This window comes from Pituophis catenifer, unplaced genomic scaffold, assembly GCF_029215685.1.
Source record: "Pituophis catenifer annectens isolate HBS135680 unplaced genomic scaffold, rPitCat1.0.hap2 SCAF_4, whole genome shotgun sequence".
In the NCBI taxonomy this organism is placed as follows: domain Eukaryota; kingdom Metazoa; phylum Chordata; class Lepidosauria; order Squamata; family Colubridae; genus Pituophis; species Pituophis catenifer.
In genome coordinates this window covers 54,712,696-54,740,186 of record NW_027256884.1, presented here as the reverse complement: position 1 = coordinate 54,740,186, position 27,491 = coordinate 54,712,696, and the positions used below count along the sequence as shown (strand labels likewise).

General features: G+C 43.5%; 1 protein-coding gene across 1 annotated transcript in view; it reads left to right on the top strand.

Annotated features, from left to right (window-relative positions):
- CNKSR2 (connector enhancer of kinase suppressor of Ras 2) overlaps positions 1-27,491 on the top strand; it is a 418,082-nt gene that overhangs the window by 83,091 nt on the left and 307,500 nt on the right. The window contains exons 5-6 of the mRNA XM_070944037.1: positions 11,089-11,130; positions 12,882-13,001. Of these exons, the coding sequence (XP_070800138.1) occupies positions 11,089-11,130; positions 12,882-13,001 (162 nt within the window). The remainder of the gene's footprint in view (positions 1-11,088; positions 11,131-12,881; positions 13,002-27,491) is intronic.

Below are 27,491 nucleotides of genomic sequence, written 5' to 3'. Positions count from 1 at the left end.
CTGTCATTAATTTCTGAAGTCAGTTTGTTCATTTCAGCGCACTCCAATATTTTTCCAATAACATGTTCTTGAGGTGGTATTTGTTTTTCTTTCCAATACTGGGCAAAGGAAATTCTAGCGGCTGTCAGAATATGTATAATTAAATACTTTTTCTTTTTTGCATATTCAGTTTTCAAAATTCCCAGGAGAAAGGCTTTTGGTTCGAAATCAGGGCATTGAAAGAATATCTGAAGGACAGTGAAAAAGATGGACTGAAGCTAATATACCACAAAGCTTATTGTATACTGGAGAGAGCAAACTGTCAGGGTTTATTTATTTATTTATTTTATTTATTTGTTTCCATTTCTATACTGCCCTTCTCCAATAGGACTCAGGGCGGTGAACAGCCAGAATAAAAAACAGAACATACAAAATTTAAAAGAGCAGTTTAAAATGATTAAATATTTTTGGCCGTAATTTAAAACAACCCAATTTAAAATCAGTTTAAAATTTAATTCAAGCCAGCCCAGCTAGTTGAAATAAATAAGTTTTCAGGGCCCGACGAAAAATCCGGAGGTCTGTTATTGTATGTATCTCTGGGGGGAGGTTGTTCCAGAGGGTGGGCACCGCCACAGAGAAGGCTCTCCCCCTGGGGGTCGCCAGCTGACATTGTCTGGCAGACGGCACCCTGAGGAGGCCCACTCTGTGCGAGCGTACTGGCCGGTGGGAGGCTATTGGTGGCAGAAGGCGGTCTCGTAAATACCCCGGCCCTAAGCCATGGAGTGCTTTAAAGGTGGTCACCAACACCTTGAAGCGCACCCAGAAGACCACTGGGAGCCAGTGCAGCTTGCGCAGGAGAGGTGTCACATGGGAGCGCCCCGTCGCCCCCATAATCCCCCGTGCGGCCGCGTTCTGGACCAGCTGGAGCCTCCGGGTGCACCCCAGGGGGAGCCCCATGTAGAGAGCATTGCAGTAGTCCAGGCGGGACGTGACAAGTGCCTGAGTGATTGTGCGTAGGGAGTCCCGATCTAGAAAGGGGCGCAACTGACATATCAGGCGAACCTGATAAAAAGCCCCCCTGGCCACGGCCGTCAAATGATCTTCTAAAGACAGCCGTGCGTCCAGGAGGACGCCCAAGTTACGAGCCCTCAGGCTGGCACAAACTGGCCTACAGGAAAGACCAAATGAAGAATAGAAAAAAGACATGGCAAGGAAAGTATTGCATAGCCAATACACAAAAGAACTAGTAGGCAAATCAGATAACAAGACCTGAAAATGACTAAGAGCAGATTGAGACAGAGGAGCTAATTCTAGCTGTACAAGATCAAACCTTTAAAACAAATGCATACAAAGCCAGAATTCAGAGGACAACAGCAAACAGCAAACCTCTGTAAAGAAGCTGAAGAAACAGTAGACCATTTAATTAGAAGATTGCACAGACTGGCGATGAACAATGACATAACAAAGTAGCAACCATGTTCACTGGAATATCTGCAAAGAAATACCATTTGCCTGCAAACAAGAATTGGTGGGACCACAAAATAGAGAAAGTAATAGAAAATAAAGAAGCTAAAGTGCTCTGGGACTTTAAATTCAAACAGACAAGCACCTGCCAAATAACTTCCCAATTGTTGATAAGAAAGACAAAGAAGTCTGGATATTGAACATGACAGTACCTGAAGACAGCAAAATAGAAGAGAAAGAACTGGAGAAAATTACAAAATACAAAGATTTGCAAATAGAAGTAGAATGACTGTGACAAAAGACAGCAAAATAGTATTAAAAATAATAGGCATCGTTAGTGCAATTCCAAAACATTTGCAACATTGACACCATTGACATCAACAAAATCACCATCACTCAATTGCAAAAAGGAGCTTTTGTTGGAACTGCTTATATCCTGTAATGATAAATACCTTTAACACCATCAAACAACCAACGTATGTCTATCTCAAGTTCTGGTTGGATAAAAATACCAAATCTCGTGTAAACATCTGACTGATTGTGACCAACCATAATATAGTGAAACTGCAGTCATTAAAATATCATGATGATGCAGTCACTCATACGCATGGTCACTCATGCCCTCGTCACCTCCCGCCTGGACTATTGTAACGCTCTCTACATGGGGCTCCCCTTGAGGACCACCCGGAGGCTCCAACTGGCGCAGAGTGCGGCCGCGCTGGTGGTAATGGGAGCGACATGGCATTCCCATGTAACACCTCTCTTGCGCAAGCTGCACTGGCTCCCGGTGGTCTTCCGGGTGTGCTTTAAGGTTTTGGTTACCACCTTCAGAGCGCTCCATGGCTCAGGACCTGGTTATTTACGGGACCACCTACTACCAACAATAGCCTCCCACCGGCCGGTACGCTCTCATAGAGAGGGGCTCCTCCGGGTGCCGTCGGCCAAACAATGTCAACTGGGGGCCCCCAGGGGGAGAGCTTCTCCGTGGGGACACCTACTATCTGGAACAAGCTCCCCCCGGAGATACAGAGGATCCCGGATCTGTGCACCTTCTGCCGCGCTCTTAAGACCTTTTTATTCCACCAGGCGGGCCTGGCCTAATCTTTTCCCTCTTTTTAATTATGCAAATTTTAATCAGTTTTTAAATGATTGGGGTGTTTTAATCTGTCTGGGCCAAATTGTTTAATTCGATTTTACTTTTTTTTTAATTTTGTATCTATATATTTTTACTGTTTGGCTGTTCACCACCCTGAGTCCTTCGGGAGTAGGGCGGTATATAAATCAAATAAAGTAAGAAAGTAAGTTCAAACTACTGCTATTCATTTATGGAACTGCTAGGAACTAATATAAATTGTACATGTTAATGTTTCCTACCTCCAAAATCACATCCCAGAGCAAAGGTGTCTACATGAGCGTTGGGACAAGTAGATTATGATCCTGCTTGTCTACTACAGATTTAGGAAGAAGCAGTAGAAGACATCAAAAACACATCGATTCTTAATTTTGGAGGGTGGTTGGTTTAGCAGGTGGACTTAAGTTTCATCAGAATATCTAAGATATTTTCCACTCTTTTAGGGACTTTTCTTCCATGTGAAACGCTTTTTTAGTTCATAATATTACTAATGGCATACCTAATGCATTTGGCAAATCAGAGTCTGATTAACAGGTAGAATATCTAGGGTGGCCTAAGCACACCATCACCAGTTTGCCCTTCTCATTTCCATCTCTGTACTGAGCTGCAACTGCCAAACAGGTGATTATCATACCATCACCAGTGACCAGACCTATTGTTCTGACCTAGGCTTCCTGAGTCAGTAAAACACATGAGTAGTCCCAAAAACCTGTTTTATTTTAACAGCTGTGAATTCTGTTCATTCACAGATGAGTCCCAAATAGTTGTAAAGAGTCCTTTGGGATAAGGCTGATAATCACCCACCTTTATCTCCCTTGACACGCTGCCAAAGACCTAATTGGCAAAATCACACGGAATCCAGAATCAAACAGAGCTTCAGACTTTAAACTGCACAGAATTAACAACGTTGCTTCCTTCAAAGGCCCACATGCCTTTGCTCCTCTTTTAAGTCTTATGGGAGGGGCCAATCATCTCCAAGCCCTATTCCCGAGTCATCCCTTTTGTTTTAACTGTTCTTGTCTTCTGCGTGCACTGGGAACAGGCTCCCCCTGTTCCTCTGTCTCGCTGAGGTCCGACTCTGGAGGCTCTGGAGGCAGCATGTACCTCCCAGATGGCCCTTTCTCTGCCTCCAAGGCAGAGCCCTCATCCAAGCTTCGTCTGAGCCTTCCCCAGACTCCAGGACTGGCCCTTGTTCCTCTCCAGCCTCCTCACTGTCGACTCTGCTGCCAGCTCTGCAGGCTGCTGATGGACCACAACACCTATTGTCAACTTTCTGGATAGCATCTTTAGCCTCTTTATTAGCTGCCTTCGGAGTCAACAAGTCCATCCTCACTCGAACACTGGGTGATTCTGCCATACAATTTTCTTTTTTTTTTATTGAAAAAGTTTTTCAAATACAGATTTTCCCCCTTTTTTCTCCCCCCTCCCTAACCCCCCCTCACCACCCCTCCCCCTGTGACTTCTTCAAAGTAAAATCCAAGTTCATAACAGATTATATAATACTTTACCATTCCCTTACTCCATCCCCCAAATACTGACCCTTTCTTTCTAATAATATTCCCCCTTTTACTATACATTTCTACTGTAACATTGTGTAATGACTTCTGATTTAACATAATAATATTATTATAACTCCCAATTTAGCAATAATCTGCCCTTTTTCTCCTCCCCCATACATATATCTCTTAAATCAAACCTTTTATGTATATTAATATAACATCTCAAAACAACCTTCCACTTTAAAACTATATAATTCAAAGCAGCCTTCCACTATAAAACTATATAATAAATCCTAATTTAACATTTATTCAACTCGTAGTCTGTCCATTTCCTCCACTCCCATAAATATATCTCTTAGACATCTCTTTTCTTAAACTAAACCATCAATAAACTAGCCTGTCTCTACCCACTTTCTTACAAAATAACAATTCTTAATATCTTTATTCTTCTGCCCACCCTCCTAAAAAAAAAAAAATTATCGCTTATATAGATAAAATCAATAACTTTAAACTTATAATCCATATAATGTCTTCTGTAATGTCTTTAAACTGGATTGTTAACTCCTTCACCCATATTAGGGTAACATCACATCCTAATTCCAGCAAAATGTTCGGAATCCTCAGTTGTCATCTGCCCCCATCAATAATAAATATCTTCATGTATGTATATATATAAAAAAGAAAACAACCACCCGAGTGACATTATAATTGTATTCCATATAGTATCTGTAGTGGCAGCTTTCTTCAAGATTATTAATTCCAGCCATCATAATGAGGTAACAACCAGATCTTCTGCATGCCCCAACGTAGCTCTCTTGCCATATAACTCAGCATAAACGTAATACATTTATCAAAGAGTCCAAAATAGATAATTCCAATCCAACAGTTTAAGGCCCTTTTCACATCCCAAAAATACGGCATTGCAGAGGTCTGTCACTCTCCTCAGGATAATATTAACCAATACTTCGCCTCAACTGTCTTTTCATATATTCAGTCATCTTTTAGATAACTGGCTTCACTGTTGCCTAGTTTAAATTTTTTTATTTTTATGAGACCTATTTCTTTTTTTTTTTCTTGACTTCCTGTGGGTTTGATCTCCGGCCTAGTTTCCTTTCTATGAGTTGCGTATCAACTGTTCGATTTTCGTTCTGATCTATAGCTTGATCTTGTTGGTTTTGCTTTTGTAACTTAGATCGCCATTCAGGTTTCTTTTCTATAAGTTGTATATCAACTGATTGATTTTCATGCTTGTCTGTGACTTGATAAGTCTTCACATTAGAGTCCAACGCCGCTTCTCTCATATTTATAAGTAGTCCATCTGAGACATCTAAAGGATCCAAAGGCAATTCATCTACGAAGACCTCTGTAACTCGATGTTTTTCCATTATTTCCAATTCCTTCTGCTTGTCCTGTATTATGCATGAAGATGTTGAACTCATTTTCAAAATCTTATAATAAAATTCTTCCGCTTTTTCAACAGTATTTAGTTGATATCTTTTTCCTTGATATCTCAATATTATACCAACTGGAACATCCCACCTAAATAAAATATTTTGTTTTTTAGCTCAGTCACCAGGAATCCAAATTTCTTTCTATCTAATAACATCTTGGGCGGTAGCTCTTTATATATCCAAATCTTTCTTCCATACAGTTGTAAAGTAGAATTAAAAGATTTTTGCACAATATTATTTCTTATTTCTTTGTCTGTAAAATAAATCACCACATCTCTAGGCAATTGCCTTTGCTTTGCAATCCAAGAATTTACTCTGTAGACTCTATCAATCCTGCAAAATACTTCCTCAGGATGAACTTTTAAAATCCCAGCCAGAATTTCAGCAGATATTTTCCTTAAATCATCTCTGTTATTTTTCTGTAATCCTCTCATTCTAATCGCAAATTCTGTGAACCTGTGTTGCATCATTAAAACTTCTTTTTCAATCCGTTGTTTTATATTTTCTACATTGCAAGTCTTATGATCAGCTTCCATTTTAAATTTTTCTTCTAAGCTATTGTCTTGAGTATTTATCAAATCATTTTCAATTCTTTGTATTTTATTGTCCAAATTGTAAATCTTGTCATCAATGCCATCCGTCGGTGAGGCGTCTGAGGCAGCTCGGGAGTTCATGGCTTCCATGACGGCTATGGACCTGACCCAGTTAGTTCATGGCCCTACTCACACGGGGGGAAACACGCTAGACCTGGTTTTTGTCTCTGGTCAGTGGTTGAGTGATCTTGAGATAGGGGATATAGTGATCGAGCCCTTGTCATGGTCAGATCACTCCCTCCTTCGCTTTGACCTTCGAACCGCCGCACCCCGCCGCAGGGAGGCGGAACCATTGAGGTGGTACCGCCCCAGGCGCCTGATGGATCCTGATAGGTTCCAGATGGAGCTTGGGCCATTTCCTGAGGCTCTGGCACACGGCTCGACTGAGGAGCTGGTGGCCGCCTGGGATAGGGCGGCCGCTGGAGCTTTGGATCGGGTCGTGCCTTTGCGGCCTCTGACCCGGCGTCGATCTCGCCTGGCTCCTTGGTTCACCGAGGAGCTGAGGGAGATGAAACGCTGGAAAAGACGCCTGGAGAGTGGTTGGAGGGCCAGCCATTCTGAATCTGACCGAACACTGGTAAGGTCTCATATTAAGACCTACCTGGTGGCGATAAAAGTGGCGAAGTATAACTATTTTGCCACTCTTATTGCGTCATCAGATAATCGCCCGGCCGCCCTGTTTAGGGTGACCCGCTCCCTGCTCCACCAGGAAGCGCAGGAGGACCCCTTGGAGGGTAGAGCCGAGGATTTTGTACAGTATCTGTATGACAAAATCACTCAGATTCGGGAACATCTGGACTCTGACTGGGTAGATTCAGCGGGGAGGACAGAGGCAGGTCTTGTGAGTACTATCTGGGAAGAGTTTGATTCTGTGACGCCCGAAGACGTGGACAGGATACTGGGCAGACTGAGCGCAGCCACATGTTTACTGGACCCGTGTCCCTCCTGGTTGGTGCTGGCCTCTCGGGAGGTTACACGAGGCTGGCTCCAGGGGATTATAAATGCTTCCTTGAGTGAGGGTGTCTTCCCTGCCGCCTTGAAAGAGGCGGTGGTGAGGCCTCTCCTCAAGAAACCTTCCCTGGACCCGGCAGTGTTGGCAAATTATCGTCCAGTCTCCAACCTTCGCTTCGTTGCGAAGGTTGTTGAGAGTGTGGTAGCGCGACAGTTCCCCCAGTACCTGGATGAATTGTCATATCTGGATCCATTCCAGTCGGGCTTCAGGCCTGGGTACAGCACGGAAATGGCATTGGTCGCGTTGGTTGATGATCTCTGGAGGGCTCGGGACAGGGGTTGTTCCTCTGTCCTGGTCCTATTAGACCTCTCAGCGGCTTTTGATACCATCGACCATGGTATCATGCTGCACCGGCTAGAGGAGTTAGGGGTGGGGGGCACCGTCCTACGGTGGTTCTCCTCCTTTCTCTCTGACCGGTCGCAGTCTGTGTTGACAGGGGGGCAGAGGTCAACCCCGAGGCCCCTTGTATGTGGGGTGCCACAAGGGTCGGTCCTCTCGCCCCTTCTGTTCAACATTTATGTGAAGCTGCTGGGTGAGATCATCCGTGGTTTCAGGGTGAAGTACCACCAGTACGCTGATGATACTCAGCTGTACATCTCTACCCCGGACCACCCCAATGATGCCCTTGAAGTGATGTCCCGGTGCCTGGAGGCCGTGCGGATCTGGATGGGGAAAAACAGACTCAGGCTCAACCCATCCAAGACCGAGTGGCTGTGGTTTCCGACATCCCGATATAGTCAGTTGGTGCCATCACTGACTATTGGGGGCGAGTCACTGGCCCCCACGGAGAGGGTTCGCAACTTGGGTGTCCTCCTGGACTCACGGCTGTCTTTAGAAGTGCACATGACGGCCGTGGCCAGGGGGACTTTTTATCAGGTCCGCCTGATTCGCCAGTTGCGTCCCTTTCTGGATCGGGACTCGTTAAATACGGTCACTCATGCTCTCGTTACTTCCCGCTTGGACTACTGCAATGCTCTCTACATGGGGCTCCCCTTGAGGAGCACCCGGAGGCTCCAGCTGGTCCAGAATGCGGCCGCGCGGGTGGTTATGGGAGCGACATGGCGCTCCCATGTGACTCCCCTCCTGCGCGAGCTGCACTGGCTCCCGGTGGTCTTCCGGGTGCGCTTCAAGGTTTTGGTTACCACCTTTAGAGCGCTCCATGGCATCGGACCGGGGTATCTATGAGACCGCCTTCTGCTACCAATAGCCTCTCACCGACCAGTACGCTCCCATAGAGAGGGGCTTCTCAGGGTGCCGTCGGCCAAACAGTGTCGACTGGCGGCCCCCAGGGGGAGAGCCTTCTCTGTGGGGGCACCTACCATCTGGAACGAGCTCCCCCCAGAGATACGGAAGATCCCGGACCTGCGCACGTTTCGCCGTGCTCTCAAAACTTTTCTATTTCAGCAAGCTGGCCTGGCCTAACTCCCATCTTTTAAATTTTTAAATTTTTTAATTCGTGATTTTACAAATTGGGTGTTTTAATCTGTGTTTCGGCCGAAATATTTAATAATTTTAAGGGATTTTTTAATATTTGTATTATCTGTATTTTATCTTGGCTGTTCACCGCCCTGAGTCCTTCGGGAGTAGGGCGGTATAGAAATTTGATTAATAAATAAATAATAAATAAATAAATTTCCTCCATTTTAGACTCTAATAACTTGATATTTGTATCCAACTTTATAGCAATTTCTGAAAAACCGTTAGTCACTGTTACAATCTTTCATTGCAAATTGTCATACTTTAATTGTATCAGTTCTTTAATTTCCTGCTTGAATTTTTCAAGATTCTGGTTCACAATCTCATCCCTTCTTACTATCTCCTCCAAAAGAAATTCCATTAAATTAAAATCATTTTTCTGAGTCTGTAGGTTTAAAACTTGTTCATGTAGTTTGTAAATGGGGGAATCCCCCCCTGCTGCTTGTTGGTCTGGCTTTGTTAATTTAAACGCCATCCTTCCACACATACAAACTCTTTTTTAAGAAAAGAAAGCTTCTTTCCAAACAAGATCAGTATCAGATCTCCAGGAAAAAAGAAACATAGAAGTAGAACTTTTTCTTGTCAATTGTAGCCAGCAGTATTTATTCCGCTACTTTGTAGCTTGTTAAACTATTGAGACAGAAGGACTTTCTCTTTCAACTCTCCCTTCTCAAACCTCGGCAGTTGCCATTTTAAATTTCTTTTTTCCTTTCTTCAATATCATTTATAAAATCAATGAAAATACTTGCGATTTAGGGTCCCAGGTCCAAATCTCATCCTCTTTGATTAAACAATCTGTTAATTTTCTTTAAAAGGCTTGTTCTCGTCGCCTGGCTCTGCAAAAAGGCAGAGGTCTCCCGAAGCCCGGAGCAGCGGCGGGGGAAATAGGGAGCCTCATCTGCTTCGTCCCCAAGAGTAAAGAAAAAACTCTGGGGGCTTCGCAGAGAGCTCTACCTGCCCTCACCTGCTCTGTCTCACATTTCCTTATGGAAATGGAGTTTTTCGAGCCACCTTTCAGTTGTAAAGGCGGCTCTTTACAGGCGACGGGGCTGGCGGTCCCGAGGGATCGTCTGGCAGCGACAAAGAGCAAACCGGAAGTCCCCATACAATTTTCTTTATAGGACTCCTCTGATCAAATCAGCATCTTTTAATACCAGAGCCTTTGTTTTCTAAAAGCTCATTCTAAAAAAGTTTGTGTGAGATACACACGCGCGCGCGCACACACACACACACACACACACACACAAAATGTCTCAGATTTTAATTTTATTCTTCAGCCCTTCCTAAACTGGTGCCATCCATGTTTACTGAGCTTTATTTTGGCTGTATATAAGATTAGATCTTAGCACTCTCAAAACACATGGAGATGAATGAGAAACATTAATCAGGATTTAAATCAATTAAATTTGCGAAATAAGGCATCTAATTTGGTTTAACCTCCCACTTTTATTTTCTATTAGTGGCACACATGTGCCCTTCATTTGAGGACTTCAATGTGAAATTAAGACCTTGGATGCATGAACAAGATCAAGTCACACAGATATAATTTCCATATTGTCTATCATATGTTTTTCAGTGTGATTAGCTCATTTCTTATAATGAAATCATCAAGTGATGTATGCACACATGTAAAGCCTTTATTACACAAATGGGACTCAGCAATAAAAGTCTCTTTAGATTCTTAGATTAGGCAAATTGGGAACAAACAGAAGAAAAATCTTTCAGACTTGCATGAGACACACTGCAGACTTCAAAAGAGGATCAGAAGGCAAACCAGAGCCGGAGTCTGTTTAAAAAGGGAAAGGGGAAAGGTTGTGTTGATGGTGTTGAATTTTGCCCTTTTGTGGAGTTCTGAAAAGCCATATTTGGAGAGAATCCCTGAAGTAGTCTGGGTCAGGTCTGGGTTGGTCAAAGCATTTAAGGGAGCACTTCCTTTCTCTGGAAGTATGGCTTTCAAAGTGTGTCCTGATGGCAACTAAGTAATTCCTCTCCAGAGGGAAGCAGGCTTCAATTACCTTTCATGACACACCAAATTGGTCTTTCAGGGCAAGATTAAGGCAAAGACTCAGAGAGTTGGTGGTGGGTGTGTGGAGATGATGAAGCTCGATCTGCAGTAATGATAGGCTTTTCTTAATCTTTTTGAGGTCATCTGATAGGGAGAGATCACCTCTGTCTGAAATGGAACGGAAAGGAAGTTTTTTTTTTTCTTTTAGCAAACTTCACAGGTCATTTTAATGAGGAGACATAAGGTGTACTTGTGACTCTTATATGACCATTTCAGTTTCTTTCTTTCTTTCTTTCTTTCTTTCTTTCTTTCTTTCTTTCTTTCTTTCTTTCTTTCTTTCTTTCTTTCTTTCTTTCTTTCTTTTCTTTCTTCTCTCTCTCTCTCTCTCTCTTATATTATTGAAGTATTAAAAAGTAACCACTTTCCCCTAAATGTTTCATTTAATTAAATTAATTTCAGTTCATCTTATCTTTCTAGGACTCAACAGTACATGAAACTGAGAACAAAATTCTCCATGTGGTAAGTAGTATTTATTGCATCATCATAGACATTAATAGTGAACTCATTAACTAAATGTTAATCCTTATATAGTCAAAGATGAGCCAAATATAGTCTTGGTTCATCTATACAATCTACTTACATTCTAGGCTTTATTCTACACAGTTGTTTTACTAGGGGTATAGTTTGCTTAATTCTGCCCTACATACTGAACCATTATCTAAAAATATAAAACCACATAGATTTCCATGTACCGTGCACTTAAGGGAACAAAGTACATACCACTAGCCATTCTTTCTTACTAATCTTTCCGCTTGGAACCACCAAGACTATACCAGCACTATATCAAAAGTGGATAATGTTCTAAACCCAAGAGAATGTATTATTTTACTATTCCTAAGAAGAATGGGATCCTTCTTATCTTAACTACCTTTTGGAACTCTTTTATTTTAAGACTGGTATCAATTGTTTTCTTTTCTACAGCAAGAAGAGTAGTTCATCTAATGATCTATAAGATGTGTACTTTTATCTATGCATATTATGCTTCCACCATATATTTCTTCACTTTACAGAAAACTGTGTCTTATATCAGTTTTTCATTCTACCATTGCACCTAGCTATAGCATTTGGAGATTTATTTAGCTGACATGCACTAAGTCATTCAGTCATTCAGTTCCTAGTCATCTCATGGCTGACTATTGTAATGCACTCTACATGTGGCTACCCTCGAAGAGCATTTAGAAGCTAAAGCTGGTGCAGAGTGTGGCAGGGAGGTAGTTTGAGGGGGTAGGGAGGAATGGCCCTTGTCATACCACTGCTCCGTGAGCTGCATTGGTTGCTAGTCTGCTTCTGGATGCAATTGGTGATCACCTTTAAAGCCCTTCATGGTATGGGTTCAGGTTACTTGAGGGACCGTCATACCCCATTGGGTTTGGCCTGTACCACTCTTGCTAGCTGAGGAGGCATGCTGTGGGACCCATCAACCTGATTGCTCCAGCTGGTTGTTGCTCCAGCTGGAACATCTTGCCGCCCCCCTCCGATGTGAGGTTGGCCCCAACTCTCCTATCTTTTTGTAAGGGTCTAAAGATGTTCTCCAAGTCAGCTTGGGGCCCCAGTGGGGGAACAGCACAATGGAGAATCCACCTCTTCCCCACTCCACCACCGTCCTCCCCATGTGTCTTTGGTTTTAATGTTTGATTTTAACTTTTTATGTTTTAACTTAGATGTGACTGTAAGCCATCCAGAGTTACCTTATGGTAAGATAGGTGGCCAATAAAATTTATGAACAAACAAACAAACAAACAAACAAACAAACAAACAAACAAACTGTATTATGTATTTTTGCAGCAAACTAAATTTGCTCTTACTGGAGATGTGTGCTTTTATTTTATTTTTTCCTTTTACATGATTAAGTCAGCTGTTAGAAGATCATTAGCATTACAAATTTAACAATGTGTTATTAAATAATATATAATATGTATGGAAAAATCTGGATTGTATTTGTTATTATAGTTGTAAAATAGGTTGTGTATATATGTGTATTCATCAGCCATATATTTGCTAATGCTCCCAGAAACAGGGAGAAGAAAGAGAAAAATCACCAATCTCTAAACAGATTTTTCTTTTTTAATTTTTTATCTGATCAATTATTTTATCATAATTGCAATCTTATAAGGGAGTAAAATTGTATCTAACTATTATGCCCAAGGTTTGCTGTGTTAGATTTAAAGTTCCTGGGTTAATATACTTTTTTGTTTTGTTTTGTTTTCTAGTGTAAGACTCTATCTAGTGTCTGTGATCATATAATATCACTTTCATCTGATCCCCTCGTGTCTCAATCTGCTCACCTGGAAGTGATTCAGCTAGCAAACATCAAGCCAAGTGAAGGGCTGGTAAGATGTACACAGTTAATCAAAACTTCATCCAGGATGGAAGAAATACATTTTCTGAATAAAATGTTTATTTGGCATATCTAGACCCTTTACTGCAAATCTGTATGAAGCAGTCAGATATACCATGGTCAGTATTGCATGTTAACAGTTATTTTATAAAATCCTTAAGAAAATAGTATCAATTGAAACTATCTTTAAAGTACTGTAGTGGATTGTATTATGCAGTTTTCCAGAATTGGTTTTCAAGTTTATATTACAGAATACTATAAACTTTATTGTGTCTCTGACTGATAATATATTAATAATAACTTGTGAGCTATTCTAATACTTGAAGAAATAATCCTAACTATTTATGATAATGCCTTCAATATAAATAATGCAGTTACAAGTCTGCTTATCCAAATATATTGATATTATTGATACTGTTTTCCCCAAATATTGTTGCTTTAATGTCCTCACAGTTATGCTCCATAAATTTGTTATGAAACAAAGAATAACACTTTTAATTTTTTTGGATATGTATTTGGTTTTACCTAAAATATTTTAAATCCTGAAATCATTGTTTTCTAAATTACACAATATCCTTTGCACTCAATCTCACCTTTAATCTGCCTTCTACTGTACTACTCTGTAGTCCCTTGTTCTAAATCTTGTATTTGTTTCAGTGTCATAGTAGCATATTAAAGTCATTTTCTATCCACCATCTGTAATTTATTCCATGTCTTATGTCATAATCTGATTAAAATGTTTGCACTTTCATAATTTCATTGGATGTTTGTACAGCTTTCCTACTCCAGTCTATCCTTTTAGAAATGCTTTTTATGAGATGACCACATTCTCTTTTTAATTGTAAAGACAATCCCCACCCGTGTTTCTGTCAAAGATTTTCCTCTATTTATTTGTTTTGATTTTAAGACTGTTCCTATACAGAAGTACTTATTAACGGTTTGGTTGTACTGTATATAGTACAATAAAACCAATTCTTTAAGTACACAAAAGAAAATATCAGAATGGATTTTCAGATTTTTTAAAATGAGCTCATATGTCTTTTTTCAAATGAATTCTGTAAATTATTTTGAGTAGTGGTCATTTTGTTTATTTCTTGCTGAAACATATTATTTTGGAATCAAATAGTAAGTTGTAACATTAACCTTTTATTAGCCTAGAAATGGAAAATACTTTATGTGACATTTACATAAACTGCATAATGGTAAAAATAATTAGAATGAAAAGATAATAATTCAAATTTTCTTATAATTATTATTGATACTTGATGGTTTTTAAATATGTTTTGGCATTTCTGACATAGGAAGTACAAAGGAGCTGTGTAATCAAGCTTCACATAGAATTTTGTTTCCCCTGATATTTATGTATCAAATTGTTGTCAAGTTCTGATAATGGTAGAGAAATAAGTTACAAAGAAAATACAATGTAATGTAATGCAGCTGTAATGTATACAATGTAAGGAAGCTATAGCAAGGAATATAAGGGAAGAAATGAAGGCAAATGAAATTAACATTATGATTGATGTTACACTTGGACCGAATAATAAATGATAATGGCAAGAAGGAAAGGATAGCAAAGGGAACAAATTGATCAAGCCATGTAAAAAAATCAAATGCAGTTTGGTTTCAATTGTATAGTATATTATTCTACTGCTATAATTCCTACCAATATTATTGTGATATCAGTGTAAGGATTAAGGCTTTAAATAGTTCTCAGGACAGAGATGACCATCATGTAGAGATATAACAACCATTTCAAGGCTATCAACAACTATACCAAGTATCCATTAATGGGTGAGGAAGAAACCATGATTTTAAAACTCCAAGGTTATAAAAAGTCATTGCTTCTTTTTCATGGCAATCAACTCTTGTGTTTGACTTCATTCTTCTCTGCAATAAAGATTTTAATTTTGCAGAACCATATCTTCTGTGAAGTCACCCTGAGGAATCAAGTTAAGTGGGCAAGTACCAGGAAATATGGGATTTACTGCCAAATCCAAGTTGAAAAACTTGAGAATTAATACTTATTTGTGAACTTGGTTGATATATTAAAATAAATTGGATATTTTTGTCCAATACAATTGGTATTGAACATGCTATGTATGTTAACTATATATTATCTGTTACTATTTTAACAATTCATAAGCAGGATACAAAACCTTTTGTATTAGGTTTTGGTAGAATTTTTAAGAAATAGTCATGGAAGTGTTGGGTGTAGAATCTTTCAAGGTTCCTTATATGTAATCAATTCATAGAATTTTTCCATCAGCTGGTTAAAGATGTAAATATCTGTAGGAGAAGATTTTGTGTCACTGGTTTTATCATAACATGTTGAGCTTCTGAAAAGAATAATGTTGTTTCATTAGTTGATAAAGCAGGTGCTTACTGATGCAATCACTTGCCTGTTCACTCTCATATGTGTGAAATAATAGGGATTGCAATGTTTGAAAGGCAAATTAATTTTTATATACTTCAGCTGAGCCACTGATGGGCAATCTTTCCATCAGGACATACATACCAGATTCATTGCATATGCGTGAACGCCTGTAAAGACACATACACTTTGTTTTGACACTTACATTTTATTTCTTAAATTTTGGGTTTGTGCCTTTTAAAGAGTTGTGTTACGTGTCATATTCTAAGTTTTAAGTTGAAGGACATAGTTTTTTTAACTTTTTTAAATCATTGTAATGCATTTTAATAATTAGCTATGGTTAAATATTTTATATCAATCTGAAGCATACCTTAAAAATGTTTAAAATATTATTTTCATTGTTTTGATAAGCAGTAACTAAACTAAGAATTTTGTAGGATCAGGCAGAGAAATAGATAATTTAAATGAGTTTAAATTACTCATTTAAACCATGAGTAATTATGGTTTAAATCTTCCTCCGGTATGAATGTGAGGTGAGATGGAACTTTGAATATTCAAGATAGCGATTTCTATCTGATCTCTAAATTGTTCCAGTATCCTTTCCTCTGGCCCACAGATGGTGCCTTCCAAAGTTAGAAGAATTAGTCATAAGAGCTCTCTTTCTGTGTGTATGTATGTTGATATGGGCATGTATTGGTGTGTATGTGTGTGTTTATATTTTCTTGCAATATTAAGAAAAATAGTTTTAAAATATATATATTGATTATTCTGTTCTATTTTTCATTATGTTACCTTAATCTTAAGCATTTTTTTGGTAAGTTTTCCCCTCTATCCCTTTGAATGTTATAGAAATAATGTTTATTTCACAACAATATAACATGTTCTCTGGAATTTTAGAAGTATTATGCCATAAAATTGATACATACACCTAATATACTTTGTTATGATATCCAAAGGCATAAGGTTTGTAGAATACATTAGCTAGAGTGTAATTACATGGAGCAAAGCTTTTTTATGAAGGAGATGTATACTTGTTTGTGCAGAACACACTGTGTCTGTATATTTATTGTTTATCTATTTGTTTTACCGTGTTTCCCCAAAAATGCGACATGTCCTGAAAATAAAGCCAAGCCTGATTTTTGGGGTGGGCGTAAATATATGCCCTTCCCTGAAAATAAGCCCTAGTGAAGGGTTGGGCGCGGGCAGCACAGAAGGCAGCCCTTCCCTTCCCCGGTCAGCTAATGGCAGCTGGGCTCCTTAATTGCAACCCGCGGATCAGCTGAGCTGATCAGGAGCTGCCCCAGCATTCTTGGCACTCGCCTGCCTCCCATCTATCCATCCATCCTCCTTTCCTGAAAACTCCTGTTCCACTCTCAAGAGAGCAGCTGCCTGGCACCTCTTGCCACTTGGTGCCCACCCAGCAGACACCTCCCCCCTCTGGCCAGGCAGAGTGCCACTCATCGACCGAGCAGTATCCCAGGATCACAATGTGGGCAGAGCCGGTGAGCACCAGTTCCTTGAGGAGTCCGTGCTGCTGCCATCCCAGCACTGAGCTGGCTTCCTCTGTGGCTTCCAAACCCTGGCTGGAAGCCGTTGGAAGCAGAAAAGAGGCCAGTCAGGCCAGCCGCCTGCTGCTGGGGCAGAGAGGCGGCAAAGGGTGAAGGGAGCCACAGCCCCTCATGGGGAGTCCGCGCTGCCGCCATCCCAGCACTGCGGATGGCTTCCTCTGTGTCTTCCAAACCCCGGCTGGTCCGCTCTGTGGTTGTAGGTCCATGCGGCTGCCCCGGCTCCCAGAAGACTCGGCAGAAGGCGGCTGGCCTCTTCTCCGCTTCCAGAGGCTTCCAGCTGGGTTTTGGAAGCTGCAGGGGAAGCCAGCCTCAGTGCTGGAATGGCGGCAGCGCAGACCTGGTGCTCACCGGTTTCACCCACATCGTGATCCTGGGATACTGCTTGGTCGGTGAGTAACCAAGGGTGTCCACTGGGTGGGCACCAAGTGGCAAGAGGTTCTGGGCGGCTGCTCTCTTGCAAGCAGGCTTCCGAAGAGCCGGTCGCAGGTACAGCCTTGGGTGAACAGCTGACGAGCGGCTGTGTTGCGCTGCCGAGGCGCAACATAACAGCAACCACGAGCACCCCCAAAATACTTAGATCCCTGATAATAAGGCCAAGCTCTTATTTCAGGTTTCAAAAGAAAATAAGATCCTGTCTTATTTTCAAGGAAACATGGTAGACTTACAATGCCATTTATCTTAAAGTACAACTCTGGGTAGTTTACAATAACAATGAAAATACAAACAAATCCAATAAACCCTAACTAGATTTAAGTTTTATTGTTTCAATAGAAACAATAAAACCCAAATCTAGCCCCTCAGCCATCCTGCTTCAAAGCATCCAATGAACAATCCCTTTATTACTATGGAAAAGGTGCTTCTAGGTCCTTCTAAATGAGAAGAGGAAGGAAGGGACCTGGAGACTTCACTGCCGTCCTATCTGACCTGGTGAAAAAGGCACTCAGGAAAAAGTGGTTCCAGTGATGTAGGGTTTTAATAATAACCAGCAGCTTGAATTGCTTCTGGAAAGACTGGGAACTAGTGAAGCTCATGCCACAGTGGTGCCATATTGGTGAATCATGTGTGTGTATGTGTGTGTATACATGTGTATATCAGCAAAAGATGGGGTGAAGGATAAGGAAAAGAAAGGAAATAAAATCTAGAAAAGCATACATATTTTTATTTATGAACTGAAAAAACTACACTTATTGAAGAAAATTTGCCATTTATATATTCATTAATTTTAAGTCAGTTAACAACCAAAAACTTTGAGAATTGAATATATAAATTAGTGCTTTCAACATTTGTAACCAACTCACCAGAAAGAAGCATGTAACTATATAAAAAAGGTGCATTTTTTGGACTGCATATAATTGATGAAGGAAAGACGACACACTGTAGATGCATGCTATATCTAATTCCATTGTCTCCAGTTAATTTGTCAAATCATTGATATGTAATGTCAAAAGAATGTAAACATTTATTCAAAATATTTCTTCTTAGACTCACTTTAGTTGACTGACTTAGAAAATTTATTATTAACTGATTAATATGTCTTCAAAATGGCATTATATAGTTATACTACATTATCTTTGAAGTTTTCACATTGTAGTATCAGGTAATTAAAAACATTAATTATAACTCAATTTAGTTACAATAATGCCGAGCCTAGCCAGTAAGAAACGAGGCCACACCATTTGTTGGTAGAGCAATTCCCCTTTACTGGGCTCTCGACTCGGCACGCAGTGAAATTTGGAATCTAGCCATCATTACCGGCTTCTACCTGCTAGCTGATTATGAGGGTGTGGCAAGGCTTGCTCCAGGCTCGCTCCAGCAAAGACTCTCCGGCCCCTGCTGCATCACTCTTCCGGGGCTTGCTCCAGCAAAGACTCTCCACTGCTGCTTCGCTCTTCCGGAGCTCATCGGCATGTCTATTGGCCCCCCCTCTGTGAGTCCATTGCAACACCCAGCACCCAACACCCAGTAGTGCACCTCATGCGACTCCCTTCCCCTTCCTAGCTTGTGGCAACTCAGAAACGGCGCACAGGGGTGTAGCCTCAATGTCACCATCTCGGATGTTGACAGGCGGCTCCCCTCTACCAGGGGGAACATATCTGGAAAAGAGCAAGCTCATGTAAGGGTTAGTGTATATGTGGTCAGGCCCAGTTTCTGAGGGTTCCCTCCCTGGGCTTAAGGGGGTTTTCCCTATGGAACCTGTTGATCAGTCTTTCTGCTTGTACGTCCTGACTCCTCACCCATGAGGGCTTGAACACGGGTACCCTTTCCATCAGACTAAGTATTGCAATTCCCTTTAAACACTCAGAAATCCAATGGATCCACTCCAGTCCGGCTTCAGGCCTGGGCAGAGCATGGAAACGGTATTGGTCGCGTTGGTGGATGATCTCTGGAGGGCTCGGGATAGGGGTTGCTCCTCTATCCTGGTCCTGTTAGATCTCTCAGCGGCTTTTGATACCATCGACCATGGTATCCTGCTGCGCCGGTTGGAGGGGTTGGGAGTGGGGGGCACCGTTTTGCGGTGGTTCTCCTCCTATCCGACCGGTCGCAGTCGGTGTTGGCAGGGGGGCAGAGGTCGACCCCGAGGCGCCTTGTTTGTGGGGTGCCTCAGGGGTCGGTCCTCTCACCCCTTCTGTTCAACATTTATGTGAAGCCACTGGGTGGAGTTCCATCAGTACGCTGATGATACTCAGCTGTACATCTCCACCCCAGGCCATCCCAATGATGCCCTTGAAGTGATGTCCCGGTGCCTGGAGGCCATGCAGATCTGGATGGGGAGTAACAGGCTTCGACTCAACCCTTCCAAGAGCGAGTGGCTGTGGCTTCTGGCGTTCCGATATAGCCAGCTGGTGCCATCACTGGCTATTGGGGGCGAGTTATTGGCCTCCACGGACAGGGCTCGCAACTTGGGCGTCTTCCTGGATGCACGGCTGTCTTTAGAAGAGCATATGACGGCCGTGGCCAGAGAGTCTTTTTATCAGGTTCGCCTGATTCGCCAGTTGCATCCCTTTCTGGATCGGGACTCCTTACGCACAGTCACTCAGGCACTCGCCACTTCCCGCCTGGACTACTGCAATGCTCTCTACATGGGGCTCCCCTTGAGGAGCACCCGGAGGCTCCAACTGGTGCAGAATGCATCCGCATGGGGGATTATGGGAGCGAGGGGGCACTCCCATGTGACACCTCTCCTGTGTGAGCTGCATTGGCTTCCAGTGGTCTTCCGGGTATGCTTCAAGGTGTTGGTCACCACCTTTAAAGCGCTCCATGGCATAGGACCTGGGTATTTGCAGGACCGCCTTCTGCCGCCGATAGCTTCCCACCGACCAGTACGCTTCCACAGGGAGGGACTCCTCAGGGTGCTGTCAGCCAGGCAATGTCGGTTGGCGACCCCCAGGGGGAAGGCCTTCTTTGTGGCAGCTCCTGCCCTCTGGAATGATTTGCCCCCGGAGATATGAAGGATATCGGATCTCCAGGTCTTTTGCTGTGCCCTGAAAACTTTTCTTTTCCATCAAGCAGGGCTGGCGTGAACCCCACCTCCTTCTTTAGTCTTTTTTAGTTTTTTTAGCTTTTTAAATTGTCAATGGGTTTTAATTTGAATTGTTTTAAATTTGGGCCAAAGTTATGTAATTCTTTTAATAATTTTAAATTTTGTATTGGTATGTGTTTTAGTTCTGGCTGTGCACCGCCCTGAGTCCACTAGGAGAAGGGCGGTATACAAATTGAATAAAATAAAATAAATAAATAAATAATATCTGGTCTATCTCGTAGTGGGATTCCCCCTCCACCATTATGGGTCCGGGTGGGGGTGGGGTCGAGGGCCTACTGTTTGATGTCATCACCGACTTCAGTAGGCTGCTATGGAAGACAGTATGGACCTTCCCCAATAGGCAAAGAAGCTTCAATTCCATGGTAACTGAATTGATCACCCTGACTATGGGGAATGGACCCAAGAATGTTGGACCCAGCTTTTTGCATGGTAGTCTCAGTTTCAAATATTTGGTGGAGAGATACACTTTCCCCCCTACCTAAAGGTCTCTGTGTTGATCTTTTCTTGTTCACATGGAGTTTCTGCCGCTTTTAGCAATGCCTGCTTGACATCCACCCAGACCTCATGCAGGTTATCAATCCACTCCATCAAGCTGCCTAAGGAGGGGGCATCCCAAGGGAACTCGGGGATCGGCACAAACTCCACCCTGTTCACCAGCTTGAAGGGGGTATGACCTGTACTGCTGTGTACAGCATTGTTGTATGCCATCTCCACAAACAGCAGAAACTCTGCCCAATTAGTCTGCTGGTAGGTGATGTAACACCATAGGGACTGTTCCACCATTGCATTAGCTCTCTTTATGGCCCCATTGGTGCTCGGATGGAAGGCGGAACTAAGCCTTTGTGATGACCTGATTGCTCGAACAAACTCCTTCCAAATTTGGCCATGAATTGGACTCCTCAATCTGAGATTATCCTCCTTGGCACCCCACGTAAGTGGTAGATATACTGTATGTCAGGAACAGTTTGGTCAGCTTGTGGACTGAGGGTAGGCCTGGACATGCAATGAAGTGGGCCTGTTTTGAAAAGAGATCTATCACTGTCCATATCACCATGTTCCCGTGCCTCTCTGGGAGTTCCACAATGAACTCCATGGCAATCTCCTCCCGGGGCCTAATGGGGTCGGCTGTCAACCCTCGAAACGGCGAGCCTCTGGTGGACTGTCTCGGGGTTGTCATTTGGAGGGGAGGCTTACAGGAATAATGAAAAACAGTAGACTCATGGAATGGGAGGTTGATGATGAAGAAGCCGCTGGCCGACAATCAGCTGGAGAGCAGGCTGGCAGCAGAAGAAAGAACTAGGCCCAACAGAAAAATTCCAGGTCTCTCGAGAAGTACAACAGCTATGTGGGTGGGGCAGGCACATGCAGAGGGCAGGGTTAATTTGACGGGAAAGCAGCAATGGTTATTGCTGCCATTGTTTTGGTTGCTATGTGCTGATGTTTCCAGGCCTGCAAGAATTAAAAGCAGTTAACTGAATCTTTTATTTCTGTTTCTTGGTTTTGGAAAGTCGGAACAGGGACTGAAAGAAATCACTGTTTGCTCCTTCCCATTTTCCTTTTCCTCTTCTCAAATATGACCAGGGCTCAGCAGGTGGAAGGAGAAATCCTGGAGTTGAGGCAAAATGGTTGGCCGGTAGTGGACTACATGCGCGACTTCCACCGGATTGCCAGCAAGTTGCAAGGTTGGCCAGAACAACTGTTAGTTCATCAATTTAAGGTGGGCCTTGACCCCACACTGCGGCAGGTGTGCGCGTATTGAGGCCTATCCTCCTGGCCTGGAGCATGGTACCTAGTGGTTACCAAATTATATGCCAAATTGCGGGAGTGTCACCCAAAGGACTACGAGACCAAGGTGATTCCCAGACAGAGCAATGACCATCACCTGAGTGGGACCCCCCCTCAAGAGTGCCTCCACCAGAGAGACCCATATCCACTAGGACACCCATCCTGTGCTTCTGTGTGGTCAACTGGGCCACCACATGGCTGAGTGCCCGGTTTCTAGTCCAAAAGCCAAGGCTGGGGGACCTAGGGATGGTGAAAGCAAAAGAAGTCACCCTGGAAGAGCCCGGAGAGGTCCAGGGAGGGCACTGCAGACTGTGACAGTGACCCCGGTACCACCAGCAGATGATGGAGGAGTCACTGTGGAATGGGAACCCAACCCAGCCAGTTATGACATTGAAGGGGAAAATGACCCAATGGTAAGTTTGTTGTTCCAGTGGTACTTACAGCCCAGAGACGTGGAGCCTATGAGGCTCTAATAGATTCTGGGTCTACATGATGCTTCATTAGCTAGATGACTGCTGCAAAATTGGGGGTAAAGGCAAAGAGAATGTCACAGCCCTTGAGATTTGAGCAAGTAGATGGCTTGATCCTATGAGGGGCACCTGCAACCCATATAACAGAGCCAGTGAAACTGGAATTGGCCCAGCATTGGGAACTCATCCAATTCATCATTGTCCTGAAAATGACTGAATCGGTGGATTAATGTGGTTGGACAAGTGGGGTCCAACTATCTGGTAGGAGGATGGATGTTGACACTTGAGGATAGGCAATGGCCCCACAACCTCTCAGCATGAGCAACCATGGAAACAGGATCCCAACGGCACATCGAGCCATGAGCCTGTGAACATGCAGGCCAAGGCTGTGAGGAATCCAGCCTTCCCCCTTGTGTATAGAGATCTTGCCAACATAATCAGCAAGAGGGAGTGCAACATCCTTCCCCCACACTGGTCCATGGACTATACCATAGAAATCCGTGCAGTGGCCAAACTGCCAAAGCCAAAAATGTAATCAATGACACCATGGGAGATTGATGAACTATGGCTTTACATAGAGAAAAACGTGATTAGGGGATTCATCCAGCTGACTAGGTCCCAGATTGCAGCCCCAGTCCTGTTCAGGGAAAAAAAGGATAGGACACTAAGGATGTATGTGGACTTCAGGGGATCAATGGAGTGTGCATTAAAAATACATACCCCCTCCCTCTCCTGAAGGACATGCTGTCCTGTTTGGCTGAAGGACATATTTTCCCCAAGCTTGACTTGAGGGAGGCATATTACTGGGTCTGGATCAAGGAAGGGGACGAATGGAAAACTGCTTTCAACTGTCCCCTAGGAAGTTATCCATTCAGAATAATGCCATTTGGCTTACAAGGAGCTCCAGCAGTGTTTATGCAATTAATTAATGAGGTCTTGCATGAGCATTAATATAAAGGAGTACTTGTATATTTTGATGACATCCTGATTTACACCAAAACCATGGATGAGCATGTCCAGTTGATGCGCAGCATCCTGGAAAATCTGTTGATGGCAAATTTGTATGTAAAGTTGTCGAAATGCAAGTTCCACCAGACCCAGTTGGACTACTTAGGATATCATGTGTTGAACTCTGGAGATGGATCCAACGAAGGTGCAATTGGTTATGGACTGGCAGGCGCCTAGCAATTGCAATTGCAAAGTTTCCTAGGATTCACAAACTTTTACTGGCAGTTCATCCCTTTGTTTGCATGGGTGGCCCTAACTGCTAACCAACCTTCTTAAGACAAAGCACACAACAGGGAAAATCAGACCCAACCAACCACTACAATGGACAATGGAATGTCAAAGAGCCTTTGAAATGTTAAAGATGCTATTTGCTAAGGAGCCCGTCCTAGAACATCCAGATCTGGAGCGAGCATTTGTGGTCCAAGCCGATGCCAGCAACATAGCCATGGGAGCTGTCCTTCTCCAAACCAACAAGCAGAGTAACCTGCAACTGTGTGCCTATACATGATGCAAACTCAACGACACTGAAAGGCGGTGGGCGATTTCGGAAAAGGAAGCCTACACGGTCTGGTGGGCACTGATGACATTGCGGCATCTGCTGGAGGGGAGTCGTGTACCCTTTGAAGTGTAGACAGATCACAAGAACCTTGAAGCCCTCCAAACTCCATGCAAGTTGTCCCCCAAACAGGTCAGGTGGGTGTAGTATTTTAAATGCTTCCACTTTACTCTGAAGTATATTCCTAGGGGGAGGAATTTTCTAGTGGTGCCCTATCAAGGATGCTTCAATACAATAGTGGATGGGGAGATGTAGTTCACGCCATTATACCTCCTCTGTAATCTGTGGCTCAAGCCACAACCTGAAGGCAGGCAATGCAACAACCAGAAGAAGGACTGGATGAGATGACCTGCTCTGCCCACCAACCCATGGTTTCAGGAGAACCAGCAGATGTTAACCCAGAGAGATGGCCTGGCATGGAAGGGGAGCAAATGATATGTCCCTCACACCCAGCGGATGGCTGTGCTGCAGCGGTGCCATGATGCAAAGTCAGTGGGTCACTTTGGGTTCCTGAAAACCCTACATCTGGTCAACTATCAATTTTGGTTGCCAAAATTGAAAAAAGACCTAGAGGGCTATGTCCGGAGCTGTACAATCTGTGCAACAATGAAAAAATGACCAGGGAAATCACCAGGCCTCTTGCAACCTGTATCTAATACCACTTGGCCATGGGAAGAAATAGCCATGGATTTCATCATAGAGCTCCGTGAGAGTAACAGAAATACTGTTATATGGACAATTATTGATCTATTCTCAAAGCAAGCCTGTCTGAGCCTCCCGTCAGCATGTAAGATGGCGAAGATGTTACTAACATATACCACTCCACAGCATCCCACGGAGGATCATCTCAGAGCAGGGAGTGCAATTCACAGCCAAATTCTGGTGGGAGTTCCTTAGAATGATGGGTCCTCTCAAGGCCTGAGTTACGTATTCCATCTGGCTACCAATGGAGTGGTAGAGAGAGCCAATGCCATGATTGAGCAATACATCAGATGTTATGTAAACTATCAACAGACCGATTGGGCTGACCTCCTACCCTTCGCAGAAGTAGCATACAACAACACAGTGCACAGCAGCACAGGGTTCACTCTCTTCAAAGTGGCCAATGGGATAGAGTTCATCGCCATTCCCGAGTACCCTTGGGATTCCCCCTCGTCTGTTACCCTGACTGAGTGGGTGGGCAACATGCAAAGGGTATGGTAGGAGGTGATAGTAGCATTAAGGAAGGCAGCAGAGACCCAAAAGGTCCAGGCCGACAAGAAGTGGAGCCCCCAGATCCCATTCCAGGTTGGCACCAAATACCTATGTCTAAAGGTACCCTGCCATAAACTAGTCCCTAAATTCCTGGGTCTATTTCCCATAGTCCATGTACTTAACCCAGTCATAGTGGAACTGAAACTCCCTCATCTGTTGGGGAGAATACACTCGGTATTCCACAGTAATCTGTTGAGAAATGTAGAGACCACGGAGGTACAAGATCCCCCAAAGCATGAAACTGGGGCCATTCAAGTTGGGGGGGGGGAGGCGCACTACAAGGTTGAGCAGATCTTAGATTCTTGCATTCATAGGGGGCCCTACAATACCTGGTATAATGGAAGGGGTATCCCCTATCAGAGGCATCTTGGGTAAGGAGTTGGGAGGTGAAGGCCACACAGTTGGTGAGATGGTTCCACCGGGAGCACCCTCGAAAACTGGGTGGGAGTGATTGCGTGGGACCCCGCTCAACAGGCAACTAATTATGGTCTTTGCTTATCTTCCAGATGTCATCTCCATGGTAGAGGGAAGCTGCCTGTCAACCCTTGAAACGGCAAGCCTCCAGCAGACCATCTCAGGGTTGCCATTCCAGGAGTGGGGGGGAGGCTTACCAGGATAATGAGAAACAGTAGACTCATGGCATGGGGGTTGATGACGAAGCAGCTGGCCAACAATCAGTTGGAGAGCAGTCCAGCAGCAGAAGAAAGAACTAGGCCCAACAGAAAGATTCCAGGCCTCTCAAGAAGTACTACAGCCATGTGGGTGGGGCAGGCATGCACGGGGGTGTAAATTGGTGGGAAAACAGCAACGGTTATTGCTGCTTTTGTTTTGGTTGCTATGTGCCGATGTTTCCAGGCCTGCAAGAATTAAAAGCAGTTAATCGAACCTTTTATTTCTGTTTCTTGGTTTTGGAGAGTTGGAACAGTGACATTGGCTACCGATTTCAGGAGACCTGGAGGCCTCCCTGGCCTCTTTTTCATTGTGGCACAGGTCAGGCAACGTAGGCCTTGATATCTCTCTTCATCCGTGGCCACCAGAACTGCCTATTGGCCAGGTTTAATGTCTTCAGGTAGCCAAAGTGACCGGCTTGCTTGATGTCATGACAACTTCGTAGAACCTGTGTTTGCAGTACACCAGATGTACTACAAAATAACCTCTCCCATGCTAACCCCTCCCTGTGGGTTAGCAACTTTTAGTCCCTTAGGAACCAGGGGTCAGTTAACAACACAGTTTTCAGAGTTTGGGTCAGGTCATTTGCTTCAGATCTTGCCTCTCCCTTAGCTTGTCAGCTGGCTATGATTTTTGCAACTGGCTGGGCCAGAGGAATGATTGCATGTACTACTTCCTCCTGACTGCTGTTGTACTGCGGCACCCAGGACAAGGCATCTGCTAAGAAGTTCTTCCCACCAGGTATGTTATTTTAAAGGAAATTGAAAGCCCCTGAAGTGTTGTTATCGCACTTGTTTTGGCGATAACTTCCCTGTGGTCTATACTCCCCTCCAGGAAATGTTGCCATGTCAGCAGCGCCTAATGCACTGCGAATGACTCCTTTTCCCAAATTGCCCATCTTCTTTCTGTGTCAGTGAGCTTCCTGGAGGTATATGTGCATGGTTGCAACTTGCCTTTGTTGTTGCGCTGCAAAAGGATGGCTCTGATGGCTACGTCATTCGGTTCAGCCTGGATGACGAAGGGTCGGTTGGGATCTGGGTGTCTGAGGATTGGCTCCTGGGAGAACAGGGCCTTCAGAGTTTCAAAGGCCCACTGGCACTCCATGGTCCACTGGAGGGGTTGATTGGGTCAGGGCTTGGTTGTGGCAGGTTTGGTCTTTAGTAAGTTGGTGATTGGCAGAGCTAACCGGGCGAATGAGGGAATGAACTGTCTATAGAAGTTTGCAAACCCCAGGAAACTCTGCAACTGCTTATGCGTCCT